Source organism: Schistocerca piceifrons, chromosome 1 (assembly GCF_021461385.2).
Source record: "Schistocerca piceifrons isolate TAMUIC-IGC-003096 chromosome 1, iqSchPice1.1, whole genome shotgun sequence".
NCBI lineage: Eukaryota > Metazoa > Arthropoda > Insecta > Orthoptera > Acrididae > Schistocerca > Schistocerca piceifrons.
The window spans coordinates 655,845,383-655,867,787 of NC_060138.1; the positions used below are offsets into that span (position 1 = coordinate 655,845,383).

The 22,405-nt window shown below is 40.2% G+C and overlaps 1 protein-coding gene across 1 annotated transcript in view; it reads right to left on the reverse strand.

The window, feature by feature from the left end:
• Positions 1-22,405, reverse strand: part of LOC124763286 (tricalbin-1-like) — a 295,056-nt gene that overhangs the window by 39,032 nt on the left and 233,619 nt on the right. The window contains exons 17-18 of the mRNA XM_047249126.1: positions 15,277-15,514; positions 6,800-6,923 (exon numbers count right to left, since the gene is read on the reverse strand). Coding sequence (XP_047105082.1) covers positions 6,800-6,923; positions 15,277-15,514 — 362 coding nt within the window. The remainder of the gene's footprint in view (positions 1-6,799; positions 6,924-15,276; positions 15,515-22,405) is intronic.

Genomic DNA, 22,405 nt, shown 5'->3' on the forward strand with positions numbered 1-22,405 from the left:
AATAGGAATATGTATGGTATATGTCTTGTGCCAAGGTCTATTGCAGGGATATGTGTCATGAGGCAAGAGGCTAAGCACAGGTGGTCAAGGATGCTGCATAGATTGGGTAGGTGTTGAGATACCAATGTGGAGGGGAAGGGTGAATAGACAAGATGCAAGACCTGTTCCATACATCCTCCCATCACCACCTACTCCACTATGCAGGCATCTCTTATCCCATCAAAGCTAGGGCCACCTGTGATAGCAGACATGTTATCTACAAACTAAACTGCAACAACTACGCTGCTTTCTATGTGGGCATGACAACTAACAAATGTCTGTCTGCATGAATGGCGACTGACAAACTGCAGCTCAGAGATGGGTGGACTACCCAATTCCTGAACATGATGTGCTTCACTTCAATGACTGCTCCAAAGCCTATGCAATCTGTGTCCTTCCTATGAACACCAGCTTCTTTGAGTTGTGCTGATGGGAAATCTCCTTGCAATATGTCCTATGTTTTTGTAGTCCCCTTGGCCTCATCCTCCGCAAGTCCCTGTGCTCCACCTACCCATGCCCTTCTCTGCTTACACTCCAGCACTACACAGCCTTTTATCCACCAAAGCAACTACTTGCCTCCCCCCCCCCCCCCACACACACACACACGAAAACCTAACCTCCCAACTGCACCTAACACCACCACACTGTCCTCACCATATCCCTGCATGCTCCCATAAGCAGTGCAATACAATACCATCTCCCCCACCTCCCTGCTTGTCACCCCCACCCTACCCCACACCACCTCCACCTACTCCTCACTTCACCACCCATGCCAAATTACTGCTCCCAACAGGCAGAGTTGCAGTCCACAGTCCATCTACAGTAAATGGAGACAATGATCATGTGTGTGTGGGTTGTGCTTGCATGAATGTGTGTCTGTTTTCTACTTAAGAAGAAGGTCCTTTCACTAAAAGCTTAAATATATAACAGTCTTTTTGTTATGCCTGTCTGCAACTCAACATCTTCCCTTTATGGTGAGTAGCAATCTCTCCTTTTCATAATATTGTCCAACATGGACTTTTTAGTGTTAGAAAAGAAAGAAGGGAATTCCAATATTTCTAACAATGAACTGTCACAATAAAAGGTAAAAAATGTCTAAAGTGTCCAAACATTGTGAGAAGAAAAAATTCTTCCTGAAATCAAATAGAAGCTCAATTACATACTTGAGCAGGGTTGCCACAAATTTCTTCAAGTGACATTCCCTGATATTACCCTGATTTCCAGATAAGTTTTAGCATTTTTTTCTTGACAAACTTTGAGATATCAAGGGTGAGTAAAGACATAAGTTGACAAAAAAATTTAGGGACTTTAGTATTTCTAAACGAGTGAGCAAAAATTTTAAGTACTAACATCAACATCTTTTGTAATGAACTGAATTTAGATAGAGAAAGCAAGCCAAACAGTATGCGTGTTTCATTAACACCACTGAATTTATTTTATTTCAATAAAACGAAACACATCTGGTGACAAAAATATGCATTTCCTTGGAGTTGCAAGACAGATTTAAAATACCTTCACTGATTTCAGAAATAACCTGAGAAAAGTAGGCCTCTTGAAAAAAATGTATAAGGCGGGGAAGAGTTGTATAAACCAATGCTACAGTGACTGTCAATGAAACTTTGGTTCAAATATGTTCGTTATTGTCAGTTATTACACACTGTGTTATGTCGATTATTTTAGTGGAATTGTGTGTCTGCCTGCTTAGCTGAGTGGTAACATGTTTGGCTATTATGAAGCGGACCCAGGTTCGTTTCCTGGCTGGGTTGGAGATTTTCTCCACTCATGGACTGGGTGCTGTTCTCATCACCATTTCATGACCACCAACATGCAAGTCAGCCAATGTGGCATCATCTGAATGAAGACTTGCAAGCAGGCCGCCGAATTTCCCTGGATGGGGCCTCCCACCCATCAATGCCACGTGATAATATCATTTTACAGGTATTGTGTGATTTTTCTTTTGAGAAATATGTGAGTACATAGTGTACAAACCACCAGTGACTGCCACAATTTTCTTCTTCTTCTTCTCGTCCATACTTTTTAATATATGGACTACTTTCAAAGTGCCAAAATGTACTACAATAAATAAAATGTCTATAAAACACCACACTGTACAATGTACTGAGACAGTTGCAATTCCTGAAATCCATTGCCTGTGGCCTCTGGCCTGCTGAGGAGCACTGCAGTCCTGGGTCCATGATGAAAATCCACCATATTATGCCACACACAGACAGACCTGGCCTCCGGGCACATTAGTGAGACTAGATCCAATGGGCAGGACCTGCACATTAGTGGGAAACAATGGGCTTCAGATCAGCAGATCTGATCCATTACAGATACCCACAGAAATGCCTATGGTTTTGGCCTGTCATGGAAGTCCACTCATGTGGCCAGTTGTTCACGTGTCATGGACACAGTGTTGATGAAATGAGACCGCAGTGATCAATCTATGCAACAGTAACTTGCACGAATACTCAGGGAATCAATACTAATGAGGATAGGTAGCAACTCACCGTGAAGATGATCACTGAGCCGCAGACAGACACGTCGAAAAGACTATCACACGCTCACAACTAAATTTTCAGCCATAGCCTTTGTCAGAAAATGAGAGCACACACACACACATTCATATAATCACTCAGACACAACTCATGCACACATGACCACCGTCTCTGGTGCTGTGTCAATAGTCTCTGAGAATCAGATCCAAACAAACCACTCCTCATGCCTCCCTGCCTCTTGTCGGCAGCTGCTAGGCTAGTGGCAAGAAGTGATGGCACTACTGACTGCAAGTTGAGGAGAATAGTAGAAAGCAGAGCAGTAGTTAAATGAGGGGTGCAGGGATGCAGTGCACATATTTAGCTGCGCCCAGCCAGTAAACAAACCATTTCATCTACTGAGACAAAAATGAGATTTTTTCCAGTGGTTTTTTTTCCAAATTTCCCTGATTTCCAGAATTTATGGCAACCCTGATGAGGAAAGTAGCAGGACAAGACTGAAACACGCAGAATCCCATATTACTTTCTCCCCACCCAGAGAAGTATTTCATATCTACATTCATTAAGTTCTTTTAATGAGTAGAAATAAGCCATTTTGTAGCAACAGCATTAATTCTATTTTCTCATTTGTCTGCCAAAATGTTTCAATTTACACAATCAAACTCTTTGGGTAGGTCTTAGAAAAACATACTGACTGATGTTTTACTGTCTCATACTTGAAAAAATGATGAATGACAATGTGACTGGGACTCTGCACAACACAATTACTGTATTTTCTCGGATCTAAGCCGCACCTGAAAAATTAGACTCGAAATCAAGGAAAAAAAATTTTCCCCAGTCGAAGCCACACCTGAAATTTGAGACTCGAAATTCAAGTGGAGAGAAAACTTTTAGGCTGCATCACCAAATCGAAACAAAGTTGGTCCATTGTAACATGAGACACAATTTAGGTCGAATGAATGACGATACAGCTACAGTAGTTTGGTTCAAGTCATAAACTTAGCAGTTAACCTTTACCAGGTAGCCGTTGCTATACATCAGGCGCTCCGTCCGTACTTATATGGGTATCCTTCCTTTTTCAAGTGCTTCATCTGATTTGAATTGATTGCTTTTTTTTCTTTGATCTGATAAGTGCCATTTTCTTTGTTATAGGTGTTTACGTCACTCTAAGCTGAAAATGCATTACAGTACTGTGTCATGCATTGTTTGTCACATTCTGATAATGAGTGTTTACGGCCTGTCACCGCCCATGGCATGGCTTGCTTTTGTGCGTGCTACCACTGCTCACAAATTAAAAAAAAAGAAAGAAGAAGAAGAAAGAAAGAGAGAGAGAGGAATCGTCTCAACAATGGCTTTGATAATGATCAACAAGAACCAAATAACAGACTGTGTATGATAGAAGATGTTCTGAATGAGAGTTTAGTGAAAATTTTTCTCCATTTGAAAATCTTTGGAGATGCCTCTTTAGTACATTACATTCTGCACAGAAATTAGAGTCATCTTAGATTTAAAAATCTAGTCAATTGCCGTGCTTCATTTCTGACTGTATCACTATTAGGCATAAGAATAATACAAACGCAAACATGATACAATATGTATATTCTTCTGCATTTGCTGTTGTCTCACTCTAGTTTCGTAGTTTATTATGCAGACAGGATTTAAATTAGATAGCAGCAAACACGAAAGAATACATGGCAAAATGTTTATATTCATATTATTCTTATGGTGAAGAGAATACTGCATGTGATTCACAATTCATAAAAGTTCCTATTAGCAACCATCTCTTCTCACAGGTAGGAAAAAATTCAAAACGTAGAGTTGGCCATATTGACAAACATCCCAAACAGTCTTGCCAGTCAGATTTTCGTGGTACACTGAAATGCTGCTACATTCCAAGATGAACAATACTGAATTTGTATTTAGTGCATTGGATAATGTGTGAAAATGCAGTGGTGTAAACTAGGGGCAGAGAAAAATGCTCGTCTTCCACCTTTTTTTTTTTAAATTATTTACTGACGCAGAGGTTTTGGCACCAGTATTTATCTTTGTGCCTGCAAAGCATGCCTGTGTAGTGCTACATATATTCAATGGCAGAAGTTAGTTGTGGCAGCACCTACCAACATTTTTTAGAACTTCCACTTACTTTGCACTCAATTCTAAGCTGCAGGCGGTTTTTTGGATTACAAAAACCGGAAAAAAAAGTGCAGCTTAGATTCGAGTAAATGCGGTAAAGGGCCATTTTTTTGGAAACACTGTAATTGTCTCCCATTCTGACACTGAAGTTAGAAATTTGGCTTAAATGTGCCTACAACCTCCCCTTTAATGGCACAAAAATTTGTCACCCTATAACATCACCCTTGTTCTCAGGGATGCTTTGAACAGAAATGTGTTGACACATGAGAAAAACAGGGCAAAGTGTATTAGGTGAGTTAATGATGTCACACTGCCACGAGATTACACCATAATCCTTGTGTCACATGATGGAAAGATCACCACTTCCCATACTATTCCCCCCCCCCCCCCCCCCTCCCCTCCTGATCATGCCACAGGAGAGGATGAATGAAGAGGGCTGAAAGAGCATAAATACCCTTTGCTGCTTTGAATCACATTCAAATTTCGTTGAATAGTTTTGACCAGTCCCCAATTGTTCCACACGGTATACCAGATCAAAAATTATGGCTGCACACACTCCAAATGGGTCAGTTCATGTTCAGTGGAGTTGCAACTCTACAATGACCTTACAGAAGGGTTGAACTGTGTGGGAGGTGTCACCAGTGTTGGACACTGTCCGAATCACCCTCCTGTTGTTCAATGCACTGTGAAGTGCCACTTTTTATCACAAAATGTGTGGGAATCCATGCCACAAGGGAAAGGATGGTTTCAGTTACACCTTTTATGCCACCCCCTGAGGCATTTTTGTGCCAACTGTGAGTGGTGGTGTGTCTGAAATGCTTTCCTCAGCCACCCATAATAAAACCGTGTGACATCAATGCTGGGTGTCATGGTTCTGACCTCCACCACAGAGGCATTAAAACAAGGGGTGAAATGTGGGTAAGAGGTGGTATAACAACCTTCTCATTGTGTGACACATTCACGGTGGCAATGAGCAGAGTTTTTGTGAAATTTGGTGGCAATATGATATAATTAATCTACCTAACATCTCACATGAACTTCTGAGCTCGATCCTTTTTCGGGCATGTTTTGACACTTTGTTGTCTGAAGCACTGCCGAGCATGAGGATGACATTACAAGGTGCCATGCTTTTACACCATTAAAGAGGAAGGTTGTAAGCACCTCTGAGGGAAATTTCAAAATTCTGCATTGCAGTGGAAGACAATTATGGAATTTCCAAGAAAGTGACTTTTTAATTATGTTACACAGTAAACTTTTAATTGAGCACTGATTCTAAAATTCAAATTTTGATTCACTAAATAAATAATTATTGAGAAGGTTGTCTGTTATTCTTGAGTACATTAGTTCCACAAAAACTAAATGAGGAAGTACTGTTTTAAACAGAGTGACCTTATATTCGCTGGGGTGGAGGGGGAGGCTCCATCCTGCTTTAGGTTTTCTGCGGTGTCCCTAGATACTTCTGATAAATGCCAGGATTGTTCCAACTACAAGGCCACATCCAACTACCAATCCCATCCTTATCCTACTAGAACTATAAGTATGTAAATGTCTATGCGATTTACTTTACTTTTATTGTTCTTAAATCATAATATCAAAACATGTCCAATATCCTTGTAAAAGAAATCTGCAGATGAATAAAACAACAACAACTACTACTGCTACTAACTTCTGAAAATGAAACAATTTGGTAGTTATTTACATCTCTCCCACAACCTTTTTAAATCAAGGGTTTAACAACAAAATGAAAAATATCCTATGGCAAAAATGCATTACATATTTCACAAATGCAAGCACTTGTATTTTGAGAAAAATTAATGAGCATTCTGTGAGTAGTAACATCGGGTTCATATGGGCTTTTACTATTGAGAAAAATAATAATTTTCTTAATTACACAAAGCAAAGTGGGCATGAGTTTCAGATCATTAAATTTCAGGGAAATTTAATTTCCAAAAAACTACTTTAACTATCCTAAACACAAACACATGTGAAATGTCATTGTTGTGTGCATATGGAAATACCAAAGACTTCCTGAAAATGAGTATATGTTACTACAAGCTGTTGGTACTTCTACAAAGGTTAATTCAGATTTTGTTGCACATAAATTTGTAATTATATTTCCAGTCCACCCTTACCCTTGAAAACGAACACGGCAGTACAGTTGTGCAATGCGGGCAACATGCAGTCCTTGTGCTTGAACAACTTTTCCTTCCACTCCAGAATAGTGATCGGGTCTTAGCGGAGGATGAACTTTGAGATCTGTGAAAAGAGTTTAAGGGTTGAGATTTAGAGTTCTACAAAAGTACCCTCCTGCAAAAGGTATTTACAATCTCATTTATAATAGAAATCATGAAGTGTAGCTGAATTAAATAAAGAAAATTATCTATAAAAATAATTTAAAACATAAAAATATTTTTCAACAAAAATTTCTAATTTGTAATTTGGAGTGTTTTTAATCCAGTTTTCAACATTGTTATGAACATAGTATTTATGGGATGTGAGTTTGTAGTGAGATAATTATTTATAATTTACTTCTGTTGGTAAAACCTCATTTCTCCTTTAGCTACAAAATATTCTGATTCAAGATTTTATTTATTATTTTACATTAGTGTAAAGTTCCAGGAGTGGAAAATAATAATGCTGTACTTGTCGAAATTCTGTTCACCACAGGTAAAGTAACAAGTGGAAAAGTTACAGTATAAACGATGAACTTGCAGTACTTATCATTATTGCTATTATTATTACTATTATTAATTCCAGTGCCAACAATGATGTGGGTTTTTTTTTTTTTTTTTCATCAGTCTACTGACTGGTTTGATGCGGCCCACCACGAATTCCTTTCCTGTGCTAACCTCTTCATCTCAGAGTAGCACTTGCAACCTACGTCCTCAATTATTTGCTTGACGTATTCCAATCTCTGTCTTCCTCTACAGGTTTTGCCCTCTACAGCTCCCTCTAGTACCATGGAAGTCATTCCCTCATGTCTTAGCAGATGTCCTATCATCCTGTCCCTTCTTCTTATCAATGTTTTCCACATATTCCTTTCCTCTCCGATTCTGCGTAGAACCTCCTCATTCCTTACCTTATCAGTCCACCTAATTTTCAACATTTGTCTATAGCACCACATCTCAAATGCTTCGATTCTCTTCTGTTCCCGTTTTCCCACAGCCCATGTTTCACTACCATACAATGCTGTACTCCAGACGTACATCCTCAGAAATTTCTTCCTCAAATTAAGGCCGGTATTTGATATTAGTAGACTTCTCTTGGCCAGAAATGCCTTTTTTGCCATAGCGAGTCTGCTTTTGATGTCCCCCTTGCTCCGTCCGTCATTGGTTATTTTACTGCCTAGGTAGCAGAATTCCTTAACTTCATTGACTTCGTGACCATCAATCCTGATGTTAAGTTTCTCGCTGTTCTCATTTCTACTATTTCTCATTACCTTCGTCTTTCTCTGATTTACCCTCAAACCATACTGTGTACTCATTAGACTGTTCATTCCGTTCAGCAGATCATTTAATTCTTCTTCACTTTCACTCAGGATAGCAATGTCATCAGTGAATTGTATCCTTTCACCTTGTATTTTAATTCCACTCCTGAACCTTTCTTTTATTTCCATCATTGCTTCCTCGATGTACAGATTGAAGAGTAGGGGTGAAAGGCTACAGCCTTGTCTTACACCCTTCTTAATACGAGCACTTCGTTCTTGATCGTCCACTCTTATTATTCCCTCTTGGCTGATTCCAGAAATCTACAGCTTTCCTAGAATTACATGTTTTTTACCAAAATATTTTTGATTATGCAGCTTACAGTCAAAGGTAACTTCACTGCATATATCCGTATCTCCCTATAGCTTACCCCTACTTTTTTCAGAATCTCGAACAGCTTGCACCATTTTATATTGTCGAACGCTTTTTCCAGATCGACAAATTCTATGAAAGTGTCTTGATTTTTCTTTAGCCTTGCTTCCATTATTAGCCGTAACGTCAGAATTGCCTCTCTCATCCCTTTACTTTTCCTAAAGCCAAACTGATCTTCACCTAGCGCATTCTCAATTTTGTTTTCCATTCTTCTGTATATTATTCTTGTAAGCAGCTTCGATGCATGAGCTGTTAAGCTGATTGTGCGATAATTCTCACACTTGTCAGCTCTTGCCTTCTTCGGAATTGTGTGGATGATGCTTTTCCAAAAGTCAGATGGTATGTCGCCAGACTCATATATTCTACACACCAATGTGAATAGTCATTTTGTTGCCACTTCCCCCAATGATGTGGTATAGAATTGAAATCACAACAAGCGATTCGGTATCAAAAACTTTAATGATACATAGAAGCACAATACTACCAAAAAACTCGAAATGGTGTACAGGCGCAAAGACAAAGATAGTAGAGTCAAAGATCATAATATCAAGGATGAGCAATAGTGTTATAGTGGTAAGTGGTCACCACAAACTGAACACTAACAAAACTGCAGTGAATAAAAGAAAAACTGTTTTCTTTTCAGTGCTTTGTTGAAACTTCCAAGTTAAGTGCATTGTAACAACTTTCAATGAAATGTGAATGGATTTCTCAGTTACTGAAATTCAGGGCCTTTTCATGTGAAAATTATGTTTTTTGGTCTTGATATAAAAGAGACTTGATATCCATGATATTAACTCAATTCCAGATTCTGTGTGGAGATTACAACCTGCTGTCTCATATATTTGAATAAAAAATATAGCCACCTAAACACAGCAAGGCAGAATTGCTCTATTTGCTACAATTCCACTCATTAGATAGTTTTGGTTTTGTTTACTATTACACATATAATGCATTTACCATTAGTAAAAGAAATTTACAGATTCATACCCACACTATTTTACTTAACTTTATTATTCACTGTGTCATTTTGAGACCACTGTTGATAATAATACAACTATTTTTGGGGAATGTTTCCTTCCATGAAATACTCTATATTTAAGATTCACTACAAACCATATCTTTTTCAAAATGTCACCCTCCTAATAATTATTTGTTTTAGGATTGATGTACATTAACTGAAAGCCCTTGTTATCACTTTGCAACAAATATCTTTCTTTTTCTGAAAAAGTTACACTTATTCAGAATTATCACATTCCAAAATGTTCAAATTTTAAATCTGATCCCATCAAAACACCACTTTTGTAGCAATGATTTTTCTGATTCCAGAAATCTACAGCTTTCCTAGAATTACATGTTTTTTACCAAAATATTTTTGATTATGCAGCTTACAGTCAAAGGTAACTTCGCTGCATATATCTAAAACATAATAGTTTGCTATTTTAGTATGTTGTCATTTCTACACCACATGTGTCTTTATATATGCATCACGCCCATATCATCAGACAGTTGGTGGTGAACATTCAGTTATTACAACCAATATGTTATTCATCAGTTAGGAGAAATGATTCAGTTGCTTATAGCACTAAGTTCACCCATGTCCTATGTAAGTCACTTAGGTTCTGGGTAGCATCATGTAATGTTCCATGTCAGTAAGTCAGTGTGATCACTAAGTCACTCTGCTGCATCTCTGAGTACTCAAGATGTTAGTCATATGTGTTGTCCCTTGTGAATTTTTTACTTTTGTCAGACCACTGATAAACTATCTGAGTTGCTGCCCTTTTTCTTTACTACCTTACAGAATTGCTATTTAAATGCTGATCACTGTACAGTTAAATCAATAAAGGCAATTGAACTAGAAATTAAATTTCACAGTGTTGTGATGAGCCATTATTTAGTGATTAAATTACTCAATAATCAAACAGTGAAAGCTCCAGTTTGGGATATTAACAGTGTAAGGAAAACAGAGGTTGCTATTTGCTGTACAGATGACAAGTTAAGTTGCAGATAGGTACATTAGCTATGAGAAAAAGAGAGAGAGACAGAAACACACACCATTCATTCACACCAGCAATCACACACGCCTCATGCACACATGACCACCAGCTACTGCAGCTTGGACCACAATGCAACTGTCACATGGAATGGAAGTAGCAGTTTGAAGAGGGCGAGGAAGGGATAGCAGTGTATGGATGGGAGGAGAGAGGAACACTGTCTGGCAGAGTGTGCAGGGACTAGACTGCCAACAGACACAGCTGGGAGGCTATGGAGCAGGGAAGTGGGGAAAACAGAGAGAAAAAGTCGAGGAGTGAGGAAAGATGAGTGGGTGGGTTGGTAGAGGGCAGCACACAAAGAGGGAGGGGGGAGACGAGAATAGGGAGGAGGTGATAGGACAGAGGGGGCAGAAACTGTCGATTGGAGGATGTGGGGACAGTATGTTACCATAGGTTGAGGCTGGGATAATTTCGGGAGGGGAGTATGTGTTGTAAGGATAAGTCCATCTGTGCAGTTCAGAACAGCTTGTGGTGGAGGGGAGGATCCTGATGGCTCAGAAAGTAAAGCAGCCACTGAAATCAAGCATTACGTTCAGCTGCATGTTGTGTCACTGGGTGATCTACTTTGCTCTTGCTCGCAGTTTGGCGGTGCCTGCTCATCCTGGTGGGCAGCTGGTTCGTTATCGTAACAATATAAAAAGTTGTGCAATGATTACAGCAGAGCTGGTACATGACATTTCTGCTTTCATAGGAAGCACAGAGTCTGAATGATGTATGGTAAGACTGTGACAGGACTGGAATAGAAAGTGCTGAGTGGATGAATTGGGTAGATCTTGCTCCTGGGTCTTCCACAGGGACATGATCCTTGTGACAAGGGGTTGCCATTTGGAGTGGCATAGGGATGGACTAGGATGTTGTGGAGGTTGGGTGGCTGACATAACACCACTTTAGGAGGGATGAGAAGGATCTCGGATAGTATGTCCCTTATTTCAGGGCATGATGATAGGTAATCAAAGCAATCCTGTGCCAGAGCTTTGATTATCTATCGTCATGTCTGAAATGAGAGATATCCTACCCAAGATCCTTCCCATCCCTTCTAAAGTGCTGTTTTGCTGCCCACTCAATCTCACCATCATCCTACCCTAGTCCATCACTATACCACTCTCTATGTCAACCCCTTGCCACAAGGATCACATCCCTGTGGAAGATCCAGGTACAAAAGCTGCCCAATCCATCTGTCCAGCACTTCCTATTCCACTCCTGTCAGTGGCTTATCCTGTACTATCTGTAGCTGGGCTACTTGTGAAAGCAGCCATGTCTTATAAAAGCTCTTCCGTAATCATTGCACAGCTTTTTATATTGGTATGATTACCGAGCAGCTTTCCAACAGGATGAACAACCACCGCCAAACTGTGGCCAAGAGCAAAGAATACCCCCTGTGGCACAACATGCAGCTAAATATAATGTGCTTGATTTCAATGGCTGCTTTACTACCCAAGCCACCTCAATCCTCCCCACCACTATCTGATTTTCTGAACTGAGCAGATGGGTGTTACCCTTACAATACATTCTCTGCTCCCAACATTATCCTGGCCTCAACCTACAATGAAGTACCATCCCCACACACTTCACCAATCAGTTTCCACCATGTCTGTCTTATTATGTCCTCCCTATTCTTGTCTCCCACCCATTTTGTGTACTACCCTCTGCCAACACACCTGCCCATCATTCCCCACTCCTCTCCTTTTTCGTTCCATTTCCCCCACTTCCATGACCCAAAGCCTCCTGATGCTGCACCTGTTGGCAGTCTAGTCTCTGCACACTTCTCCAGACAATGTTCCTTCCTCCCCCCCCCCCCCTCCCCCCTCCCCATCCATAAACTGCTATCCCTTTCCTTTCCCCACAGTTGCATTCCAGTCCGAGCTGCTGGAGTCGGTGGTCATGCGCATGTGAGGTGTGTGCGCTTGCTTGTGAATTAAGGTGTGTGTTACTGTTTCTCTTTCTGATGAAGGCTGTGGCAGAAAGCTAATGTGTACGTGTCTTTTAATTGTGCCTGACAGCGACTTAACTTGTAATATTTATGGAAAGCAGTAATCTATCGTTTCCTTACATTGTTGTTACTCAGTAGCCATATGAAGAAGACTGGTAAATAGAAACATCATGAAACTTCAGATGCATTTAACTATGATGCATTTGACTATACAAACTGACTCAATAATTACCTGTATGAATACATCTGGCTAATATAAGATGGCCCATAATGGCAATGAAACTTACGCAGATAGCATACATTATTAAAATGTTGCCATTCTTCAGAAATCTCTGCCAGAAGCAAAATCACAGAAGAGAAGCAGTGACACATTTAATTTTGTCCATCAACATTTTCACACCTTGCTAATGGAGAACACTACAATCTACAATACTTAGTTTGAAAAATGGAAGGATGTTTATAGCTTAAAATCTGACTTTGTTCATGTCAGAGATGGGACACCAGATGGTAATTAGCAAGAATATGGAAGAAAGTGGGCCATGGTCTTTTTTAAGTTAATAATAGAAAAACTTGCCATGGTCACATGGTGCAACAGCAACAAGTCAGAAAATAGGGCAGACAAAAATAACATGATAGGTCAGAGTAGGGCATGGGATTTCAGATTGAGCACAATTTACCAGATAACCACAGGTCAGAGAAGCACTACCATGGAATTATGATCATAAAATGACAGACAACCAGCAAGGAGCATGCAGAAGTTTGTCTGGTATGTGATCATTTTTGGGTGTGTCTAGCAGTGTGGCTTTGTCTAACCTGCTGTTGTATTATGCTCATTTCTCATAAAGTGGCATTATGGTACTAATTAGTAAATAGTTAATTTAATAATCAAGTTTTACCCAGTAAACATCGCCAATAATTCACATCTAATGTAAGCAGCCATGGATTTAAAGTTTGGCTAGTTGAGACTGCTCAGATGAAACCATCATCTTCAGCTAATTTAATCATTAGCTGTGTACGTTAGCATATCAGGTATTAGTTTGGGAAATTTAGTTTAAATGCACACACACCCACAGAATCATCACTGATTGGCTATCTTTTTATGATGTCAACTTCACAATGGTGTGTTTCTGATTATCCGAAAAAATTTGCTCAATTTGGTGTTCCCTACACTACACTGTGCTTATGGTCAAGTTGTTTTACTCCACTCTGTACAGTCTCACTTGCAAGTGGGACTGTATACTATGTACTAGATTCTAAAGTTCACCTAAAGTGATTTAGGAAAATCATGGAAAACGTAAACCACATGGCAAGAAAGGTATTTCAATATTTTCTCAAAATATGAAAACAATGTTTTAACCATTGTGCATATGTCTTCAGCAGTGTTAAATGAATGAGTATATGAGGAAAAAGTAACAGATTGTACCTCAACAAAGGGTATCTGCATGAAATAATAGCTACAGAAATAATTTAGGAGTAAGAGAGATCACTCACTGAATAATATATGTGTTGAGACATTGAAAATGGGGAGGGGGGGAGCAGGGGGAAAAACACACACACACACACACACACACACACACACACAGTGGTGCAGCTACAGAGTGCGCGCACACACACACACACACACACACACACACACACACACACACACACACACACACACACACACACAGTGGTGCAGCTACAGAGTGCTGACTGCACCCACAAGTGAGGAGTAGGCACCTAAAAGATAGGGTGAGCAGATGGAGAAATTTGTGAGAAGTGGGTAGACAGGTTGGTGAGGGGGTAACTGATGGCTCAGGTAGGGGAGAGGAGAGGGGAAGGGGGGCTGCATATGTATGGAATAGAAATTAGCATAGGTGCAGGAGATAAGAATACATAACAGGGGTACTGGAGCTGGTGAGTTCGTTCAATGCAGAATGGCGATGACATGGAGGTGCAGATCGGGAGAGAGCTATAGGATGTGGTTATAGGATGGGGAGACTGTTGGGTAGATGGTGTGTGTGCTGTGGATTGGCAGAGACTGAGGTCAGAAGTATTATGAGAGAGAAGGATCTGCTGTAAAGACAATCTCCATCTGCATAGTTCAATATAGCTGGTGCTGGGAGGAAGGATCCAGATGGCACAGTCATGAAGCAGTCATTGAGCTCCAGCATGTTGAGCTCAGCTGCCTGTTCAATCACTGGATGGTCAACTCTGTTCTTGGTCACAATTAGGCGGTGGTCACACCCACATAAAGTGCTGTGCAGAAATTGCAGTAGAGCTGATATATGACTTGGCTGCTTTTGCAGGTGTGCCTATGACAGGACTAGAGTAGGATGTGCCGGGTGGATGAATTGAGCAGGTCTTGGGCCAGGGTCTTCCATAGGGATTTGACACTTGTGGCAAGGGATTGGAATCTGGAGTGGTATAGGGATGGACCAGGTTGTTTTGTAGGTCGGGTGGGAGGGAGGGAGGTCGGGTGGGAGGGAGGAATGGAGGGAGGGAGGGTGGGAGGGAGGGAAGGCCAGGCTGCATTCTTTTTTGTGTGCTTGTTGACATTTCAATGCCTCTACTATTTGGTGAGTGTCTCCTTTACTCCTAAATTATTTACAATTTATATTTTGCCAGAACTTTCCTTGTGCTACGAAATAAACAGCTTCTAGAAATAGAAAATTATTCAGAGTATGAGAATGTTGCGCATCTCTCTTTGTGGGTGTTGCAAGCCATATAATCAAAGATTTTCTGTTAGAATACAGCAAAAACATCTACATGCAAATTGGGAGTTGAATTACCTGCTGGCCGTCGAGGAAGTGGTACTGTTTTCTGCCTTCGTATATCAGGCTGTGAAACAGCATGAGCTAAGGCACCTAAAAGTTCTGTTGCATCAGATTCTCCTCCTCCACTTGGCTCCACACTCAGTGCCATAGCTGCTGGCACAGCAGCTGCTGCTGCCGCTGCCTTCATCTCATCATCGTCTGCATGCACACTTGCCTCAGATTTGAATCGGCGTAAACGTAGACCACGCTTCATCTGTAAATAAATTGTAGCACAACTATCATGTATACAGGTACATATTAACAGTATAACTGATATTTTGAGACAAATTTTGCACATATGTGGAAAAAAGTATAAAATCATCTAAAAATTGATCAGAAAAATAATTTTCCTGAAACCACAGGTGTGATATTCTTTTAAAAAAATAAGTATGGCAAAAACAAAACCTATACAAGCCAAATGCATAGATTAATAAAATTCTTCTAAAAAAAACCAGGACGCTAGTAAATACTTAATAAAGAGATAGCAACAACTGTCTAAGTCCTTGGTTAACAACAGCACAGCATGGATTAGTGTATGAAAATTGACTAGAGAGAGAGGAAGGGGAAAGGGGGGGGGGGATTCAGTAAGTGTACTATTATGGCACTATAATTACTACACCTATAACCAAAGATAAAATTTGTTACCAGACAAACATACGAAAAAGAGGAGGAGGGGTAGAAGGAATGTGTTTTTGATCATACATCTGTATGTTGACAGTGATATGAATGATCAGAGAATGAAGCCCATGCTCCGACCAGATAGCACCTGTCTACTTATTTTTGACATCAAAAGCAAATATTTATAAAAAATAATTCTACAAAGCAGTGATGGAAGGTTTTACAAATATGATAAAATTCAATATGTAACACTAAAAACTACCTTTGTCATATCTACACTCAAATGACAAGTGAAACCAGCCCAATAGTTAAGGAATAACTATTATACATTCATCTCAAGAGTAGCTAGATACAAAAATCTCCATTATAATGAGGAAAATCATACCATATATGCCATGCCTCATTTAAATGTATAAGTTAGCCAACCTCTGCAGCAGCTATTGAAGCCATTGGCAAAAAACTGAAAACATGTAATTATTTAATCTTTCTCTTGTGACTGTCATTCCAGAGTGACAGTTTCATAATATATTATCATTATGTGTGTTTTCTCCAAAGAATGTTTGATAATGAGAATACAGCCTCATCATCATGAAATATAATATGGCATAACATAAGAAATTATTTCATTTTATAGCCAATTACCAAATAAAACAAACTGCTGAGAGGCTGTGCAAACTAGTTGTACCTATGTGGTAGAATTTCTGGGAAATAACCACACAAACTCTTTAAGGCAGTAAACTCACACCCTCTGTTGATGTGCAGGGTACTTTGATGAAATAAAATGAAGTACATATTAATTATGGCGACACTAAAGACAAAAACCATTTAGTCAAGTAATACCATAAAAATGGGAGCATAACTTAGACATGACATCTCATTTGGCTGTCAGATACCATCAGCATTTTTTCTCTTGTCCTGAACACCTCATAAATCAACAAAATTCTAAATTTTTTAACTTGGATTTTGTATCATCCATTCTTCCAATATAGTCACAGAACACACTGAGTGTCACATAATACAAGAAGGGCCTGAAAAAATTAGGTGAACAGTCTCAGAAAATAAAGGAAACAAGAGTTACAAATAAAATACCTCTACAGGCTTTCAGAGTAATCACCATTAGCTATTCCACAACTCTGACATTGGTTGTAAAGCTGCTGGAAACCGTCAGGAAACATTTCTTATCGAATCTCTGGAAGCACTGTAGTCATGCGTTGTTGGATATGGGCAACATTTGTGAATGTTCGTGAACAATAGTGCTTACACTGTCTTTGCCTATCTTCAATATTTCTGCTCTCTTTTTCAAAGAGAGCTGTTAATAAATAACAATCATCCATCACACTCATCTCATTGCAAAAATGGAGTATGGGTAGTTAATCAGATCCACCAAAAACACATAAACTACCTGATAATACCACACTTTATCAGCAATCTAATACAATATTCTTCAGCACAAAACATGTAACATCAACACATTCTGAAGCAACCAAAGACCCTCTGTTACCATACACTAAGATATATCATTTTATTCTTAGTCAACTATGATTGAGTTCCTGACACCTGACTCGGTTATTAACTTCAGTCCACTACATGCAGTGGACAAGGAGTGGTTCTGTATTGTGTTCTGCAGCCACACCCACCCAATCAATAGTTGTAATCACCTTGCGTTTGGGGACAAACAGTTGCCACCATATTATCTTGCCCCAAGATAGGTTGAATATCAGTGAAAGACTGAATGATGAATTCCATGTTGTGCATCTGCCTTGGGGAATTAAGCTCTCTGACTTGTTTGGAGACAGTGGCTTATGGTCGATGAAAACAGAAAAAAAAATCTGACCTTTGAACCATGGGCAAAAGAGTTTCACCATTAAATAAACAGCTAAAAGCTCTCAATCAAAGGTGTTCTGTGATGGTTGTTTGACTGACAAGTTCTTGAATAAGAAAGTCAATGACTGCCACCCTCCAGACATTGACTGCTGCAAGACTACTACTACTACTGCTGTCTGACTATTCACCAACAGAGTTATGGGAGCATCAGGAATTGGATGTGCCAATGATGTAGCCTGAGCCAGTGCACTTTTTAAATCCTTATATGCTTTCACTGTCACTGGAGTCAAAGAAATCTCTTTGTTGCCAGACATGTTCCCGCCCTTCAGGAAGTTGTTGAGAAGCTCTTGAATCTCATCCGAGTCTCCAGTAATCGTTCAGAATACATAGAAAACCACAAAGCCTTTTGAAATTATCAGGAAGGGGCATTGGCATAATAACAGCTACTTTTTCAGATCTAGGTGGTGATCTGTTGCGCAAAACCACGTAACCCAAAAAATGAATTCCTGCTTCATAAAAACACATTTATCAACATTAACCATTATCTCATAACTTTCCAACCTCTGAAATGCAGCATGCACATGCTCCAATGTTATTCTTGTGTTGAAGGAAAAAGTTAAGAGGTCATCAACATTACAGAGAACAAAAGAGACCATGGAGTACCTTGTGCATAAAATGTTGCTATGTCTAGGCCATGTTTTCTAGTCCAAGAGACGTCACTTTGTGCTCAAATAGTCCAAATGGCATTGTTATAGCAATTTGCTTCTTGTCTTTAGGGGCAATCAGAATATACGTAAAGGCTTTTGCCAAATCAATCACAGCAAAGAAATATATCCCACCAAGTTGCTGGTAAAATCTGTTATGTTTGATACTGGGTACCTATCAGGCATTGGAGAGAGTTCAATTCTCGGCAGTCACTGCACTGTCTCCATTTCCCATTAATGTGCAAGCTGCAGCCTCCATACATAACCTCCTTTTGTGGCTGCATACTGATTGCTGGCTGCACACCACAGCCACCACATCAGCTTTCTTAAACAATTCATCAATTGAAAAATCTGGAAAAGCTGACAAAACCACCCTCACATTTTTTGGGAGTATCCACATCCAAAATGTTTCCAAAGATGGCTCCATCAGAAGTTTGGTATCTGTCCATGCATGCAGCAACCAAATGATCTGAGATGTGGATTCATCTGAATATATCTCACTGTCAATTATTTTATGGAGGTGCGATTCTAGTGTTAACACAAACCACTAGAGGACATCCTGTTCCATAAAAACACAGGAGAACTGCCGGACATCAGTAACGTCCTGCCACGATATTTCGGCACAGAGTCTTCTGGCCACCTTCAGCTGAGTGCCACTGTAGTAGTACTGGCGAGTATGCACTGAGCTCCTCTGTTTAAAGCCGTACTGAGGTGACATTGCGCATGCGCTGCTCAGTGTGCGCGTTCATAATGGCTCCGTGCGCCGCGCCTCGCGCCCTCCACTGTGAAAGCCTGGCGTATTGGCATCAGGTCGATTTCCATCTTTATGCAGATAACTACGTCGACTACGAAGTTTCTCTATAACAGGATTCCAAGCAGAGTTTAGCTGATAACCGTTATCTCGATTGATGAGAGTCTCATTGTCAGACAATCTTATTTCCACAGATTCATTGATAATCAAGCTCCAAAAGTTTGATGTATGGGCCAAAATTTTTGTGTCATTGTAATTCATGGAATGGTCTGTGGAAATACAATGTTCAGCGATTGCGGACTTGGTGTGTTGGAGAAGGTGAGTATGCCGTTTGAGTTCCACAACGCATTCCTGCACAGTTCGTGTTGTTTGCCCTATATATGATTTGCAGCATTCACATGGAATTTTGTAAACACCTGGTTTACGCAGGCCAAGGTTGTCTTTAACGGATCCCACCAGTGATGAAATTTTGGGAGGAGGGCGAAAGATGACTCTCACTTGATACTTTCTCAATATTCTGCCTACCTGTGAAGAAATATTCCCAACAAATGGTAGATAAACAGTCGACCTGAAGGCCTCTTCCTCTTCCTTGTTCTGTCGTTTGTAGGTCTTCATCACTCTGTTCACTTGCCTAGGTGAAAAGCCATTCTTCAAAAATACTTTTTGCAGGTGTTCCAGTTCCGCTTGAAGACTGTCGGCGTCAGAGATAGTATGGGCATGGTGGATCAAGGTTTTGAGAATGCCCATTTTTTGTGCTGGATGGTGGCAACTAGTAGCTTGTAGATACAGGTCTGTATGAGTGGACTTTCTGTACACTGAGTGACCAAGTGTGCCATCACTCTTCTGTCGCACCAAGACGTCTAAAAATGGCAGACAACCATCTTTCTCTATCTCCATGGTAATCTTTATGTTTCCATATATGGAGTTCATGTGACGTAAAAATTCTTGGAGACGGTCCAGACCATGAGGCCACACTATAAAAGTGTCATCAACGTACCGCCAAAATACTGTCGGTTTAAAAGTGGCAGAGTCGAGTGCTCTCTCCTCAAAATCCTCCATAAAAAGATTGGCCGCCAGGGGAGACAAAGGACTCCCCATGACGACACTGTCAGATTGTAAGTAAAATTCGTTGTTAAATATAAAATATTTAGAGGAGAGAGTGTGCTCAAACAACACTGTAATGTCTGCACTGAACATATTGCCAATGAGATGTAGTGAGTCCACCAGAGGCACCTTTGTGAACAGTGAAACCACATCAAGTCTGACCAATAAGTCATTACTTTGCAGTTGTTGTGACTGAAGTCGACTGATAAAATCACCAGAATTCTTTATGTGATGTGCACACTTGCCTATCACTGGCTTGAGCAAAGATGCTAAGAATTTTACTAGGTCGTAGTTGGCTGCTCCAATGTTACTCACAATTGGACGTAATGGCTCATTTTCCTTGTGGATCTTAGGTAGTCCATATAGCCTAGGTGGAACTGAACTGTTTGGTTTCAGTCTCTTGATGACCTCCTTTGGTAGAGAACTATTTGATAAAAGTTCTGCTGTTTTTCGCACCATTTGGCTCATGGGATCCTTATCGATTTTGCGATATGTTGAATCACATAATAAAACATTGATCTTATTAATATAGTCATCCCTTGGTATGAGGACAGTAGCGTTTCCTTTGTCAGATTTGAAGACTACTGTATCCACATCTGCTCGTAAGTTACGGAGGGCTATCCTCTCTTTTAAACTGACAGTATTTTGGCGGTACGTTGACAACACTTTTATAGTGTGGCCTCATGGTCTGGACTGTCTCCAAGAATTTTTACATTACATGAACTCCATACATGAAAACATAAAGATTACCATGGAGATAGAGAAAGATGGTTGTCTGCCATTTTTAGACGTCTTGGTGCGACAGAAGAGTGATGGCACACTTGGTCACTCGGTGTACAGAAAGCCCACTCATACAGACCTGTATCTACAAGCTACTAGTTGCCACCATCCAGCACAAACAATGGGCATTCTCAAAACCTTGATCCACCGTGCCCATACTATCTCTGACGCCGACAGTCTTCAAGCGGAACTGGAACACCTGCAAAAAGTATTTTTGAAGAATGGCTTTTCACCTAGGCAAGTGAACAGAGTGATGAAGACCTACAAACGACGGAACAAGGAAGAGGAAGAGGCCTTCAGGTCGACTGTTTATCTACCATTTGTTGGGAATATTTCTTTACAGGTAGGCAGAATATTGAGAAAGTATCAAGTGAGAGTCATCTTTCACCCTCCTCCCAAAATTTCATCACTGGTGGGATCCGTTAAAGACGACCTTGGCCTGCGTAAACCAGGTGTTTACAAAATTCCATGTGAATGCTGCAAATCATATATAGGGCAAACAACACGAACTGTGCAGGAATGCGTTGTGGAACTCCAACGGCATACTCACCTTCTCCAACCCACCAAGTCCGCAATCGCTGAACATTGTATTTCCACAGACCATTCCATGAATTACAATGACACAAAAATTTTGGCCCATACATCAAACTTTTGGAGCTTGATTATCAATGAATCTGTGGAAATAAGACTGTCTGACAACGAGACTCTCATCAATCGAGATAACGGTTATCAGCTAAACTCTGCTTGGAATCCTGTTATAGAGAAACTTCGTAGTCAACGTAGTTATCTGCATAAAGATGGAAATCGACTTGATACCAATACGTCAGGCTTTCACAGTGGAGGGTGCAAGGCGCAGCGCACGGAGCTGTTATGAACGCACACGCTGAGCAGTGCATGCGCAATGTCACCTCAAGTACAGCTTTAAATAGCGGAGCTCAGTGCGTACTCACCAGTACTACTACAGTGGCACTCACCTGAAGATGGCCAGAAGACTCTGTGCCAAAATATCGTGGCAGGACATTACTGATATCCAGCAGTTCTCCCATGTTTTTATGGAACAATCAGTACGCCGGGGAAGCTTTAAACATCACATAGAGGACATCCTCTTTAAACACAATATAAACTGCTGGCACAAAATGTCATCCAACTTTTCAATCATATTTAAGTCCAATCAAGAAATGATTAAAGTAAATTGCTCTTTGTCCAACATAAGGTTGTGTAATCTAGATATAACCTCAATCTGAGTAAGCCACAGCTGTGCTCTTGTAGGTGAAAAAGGAGACTACCTTCCATTGAAATTTCTGTTGGAGTTGCAAAAGCCACA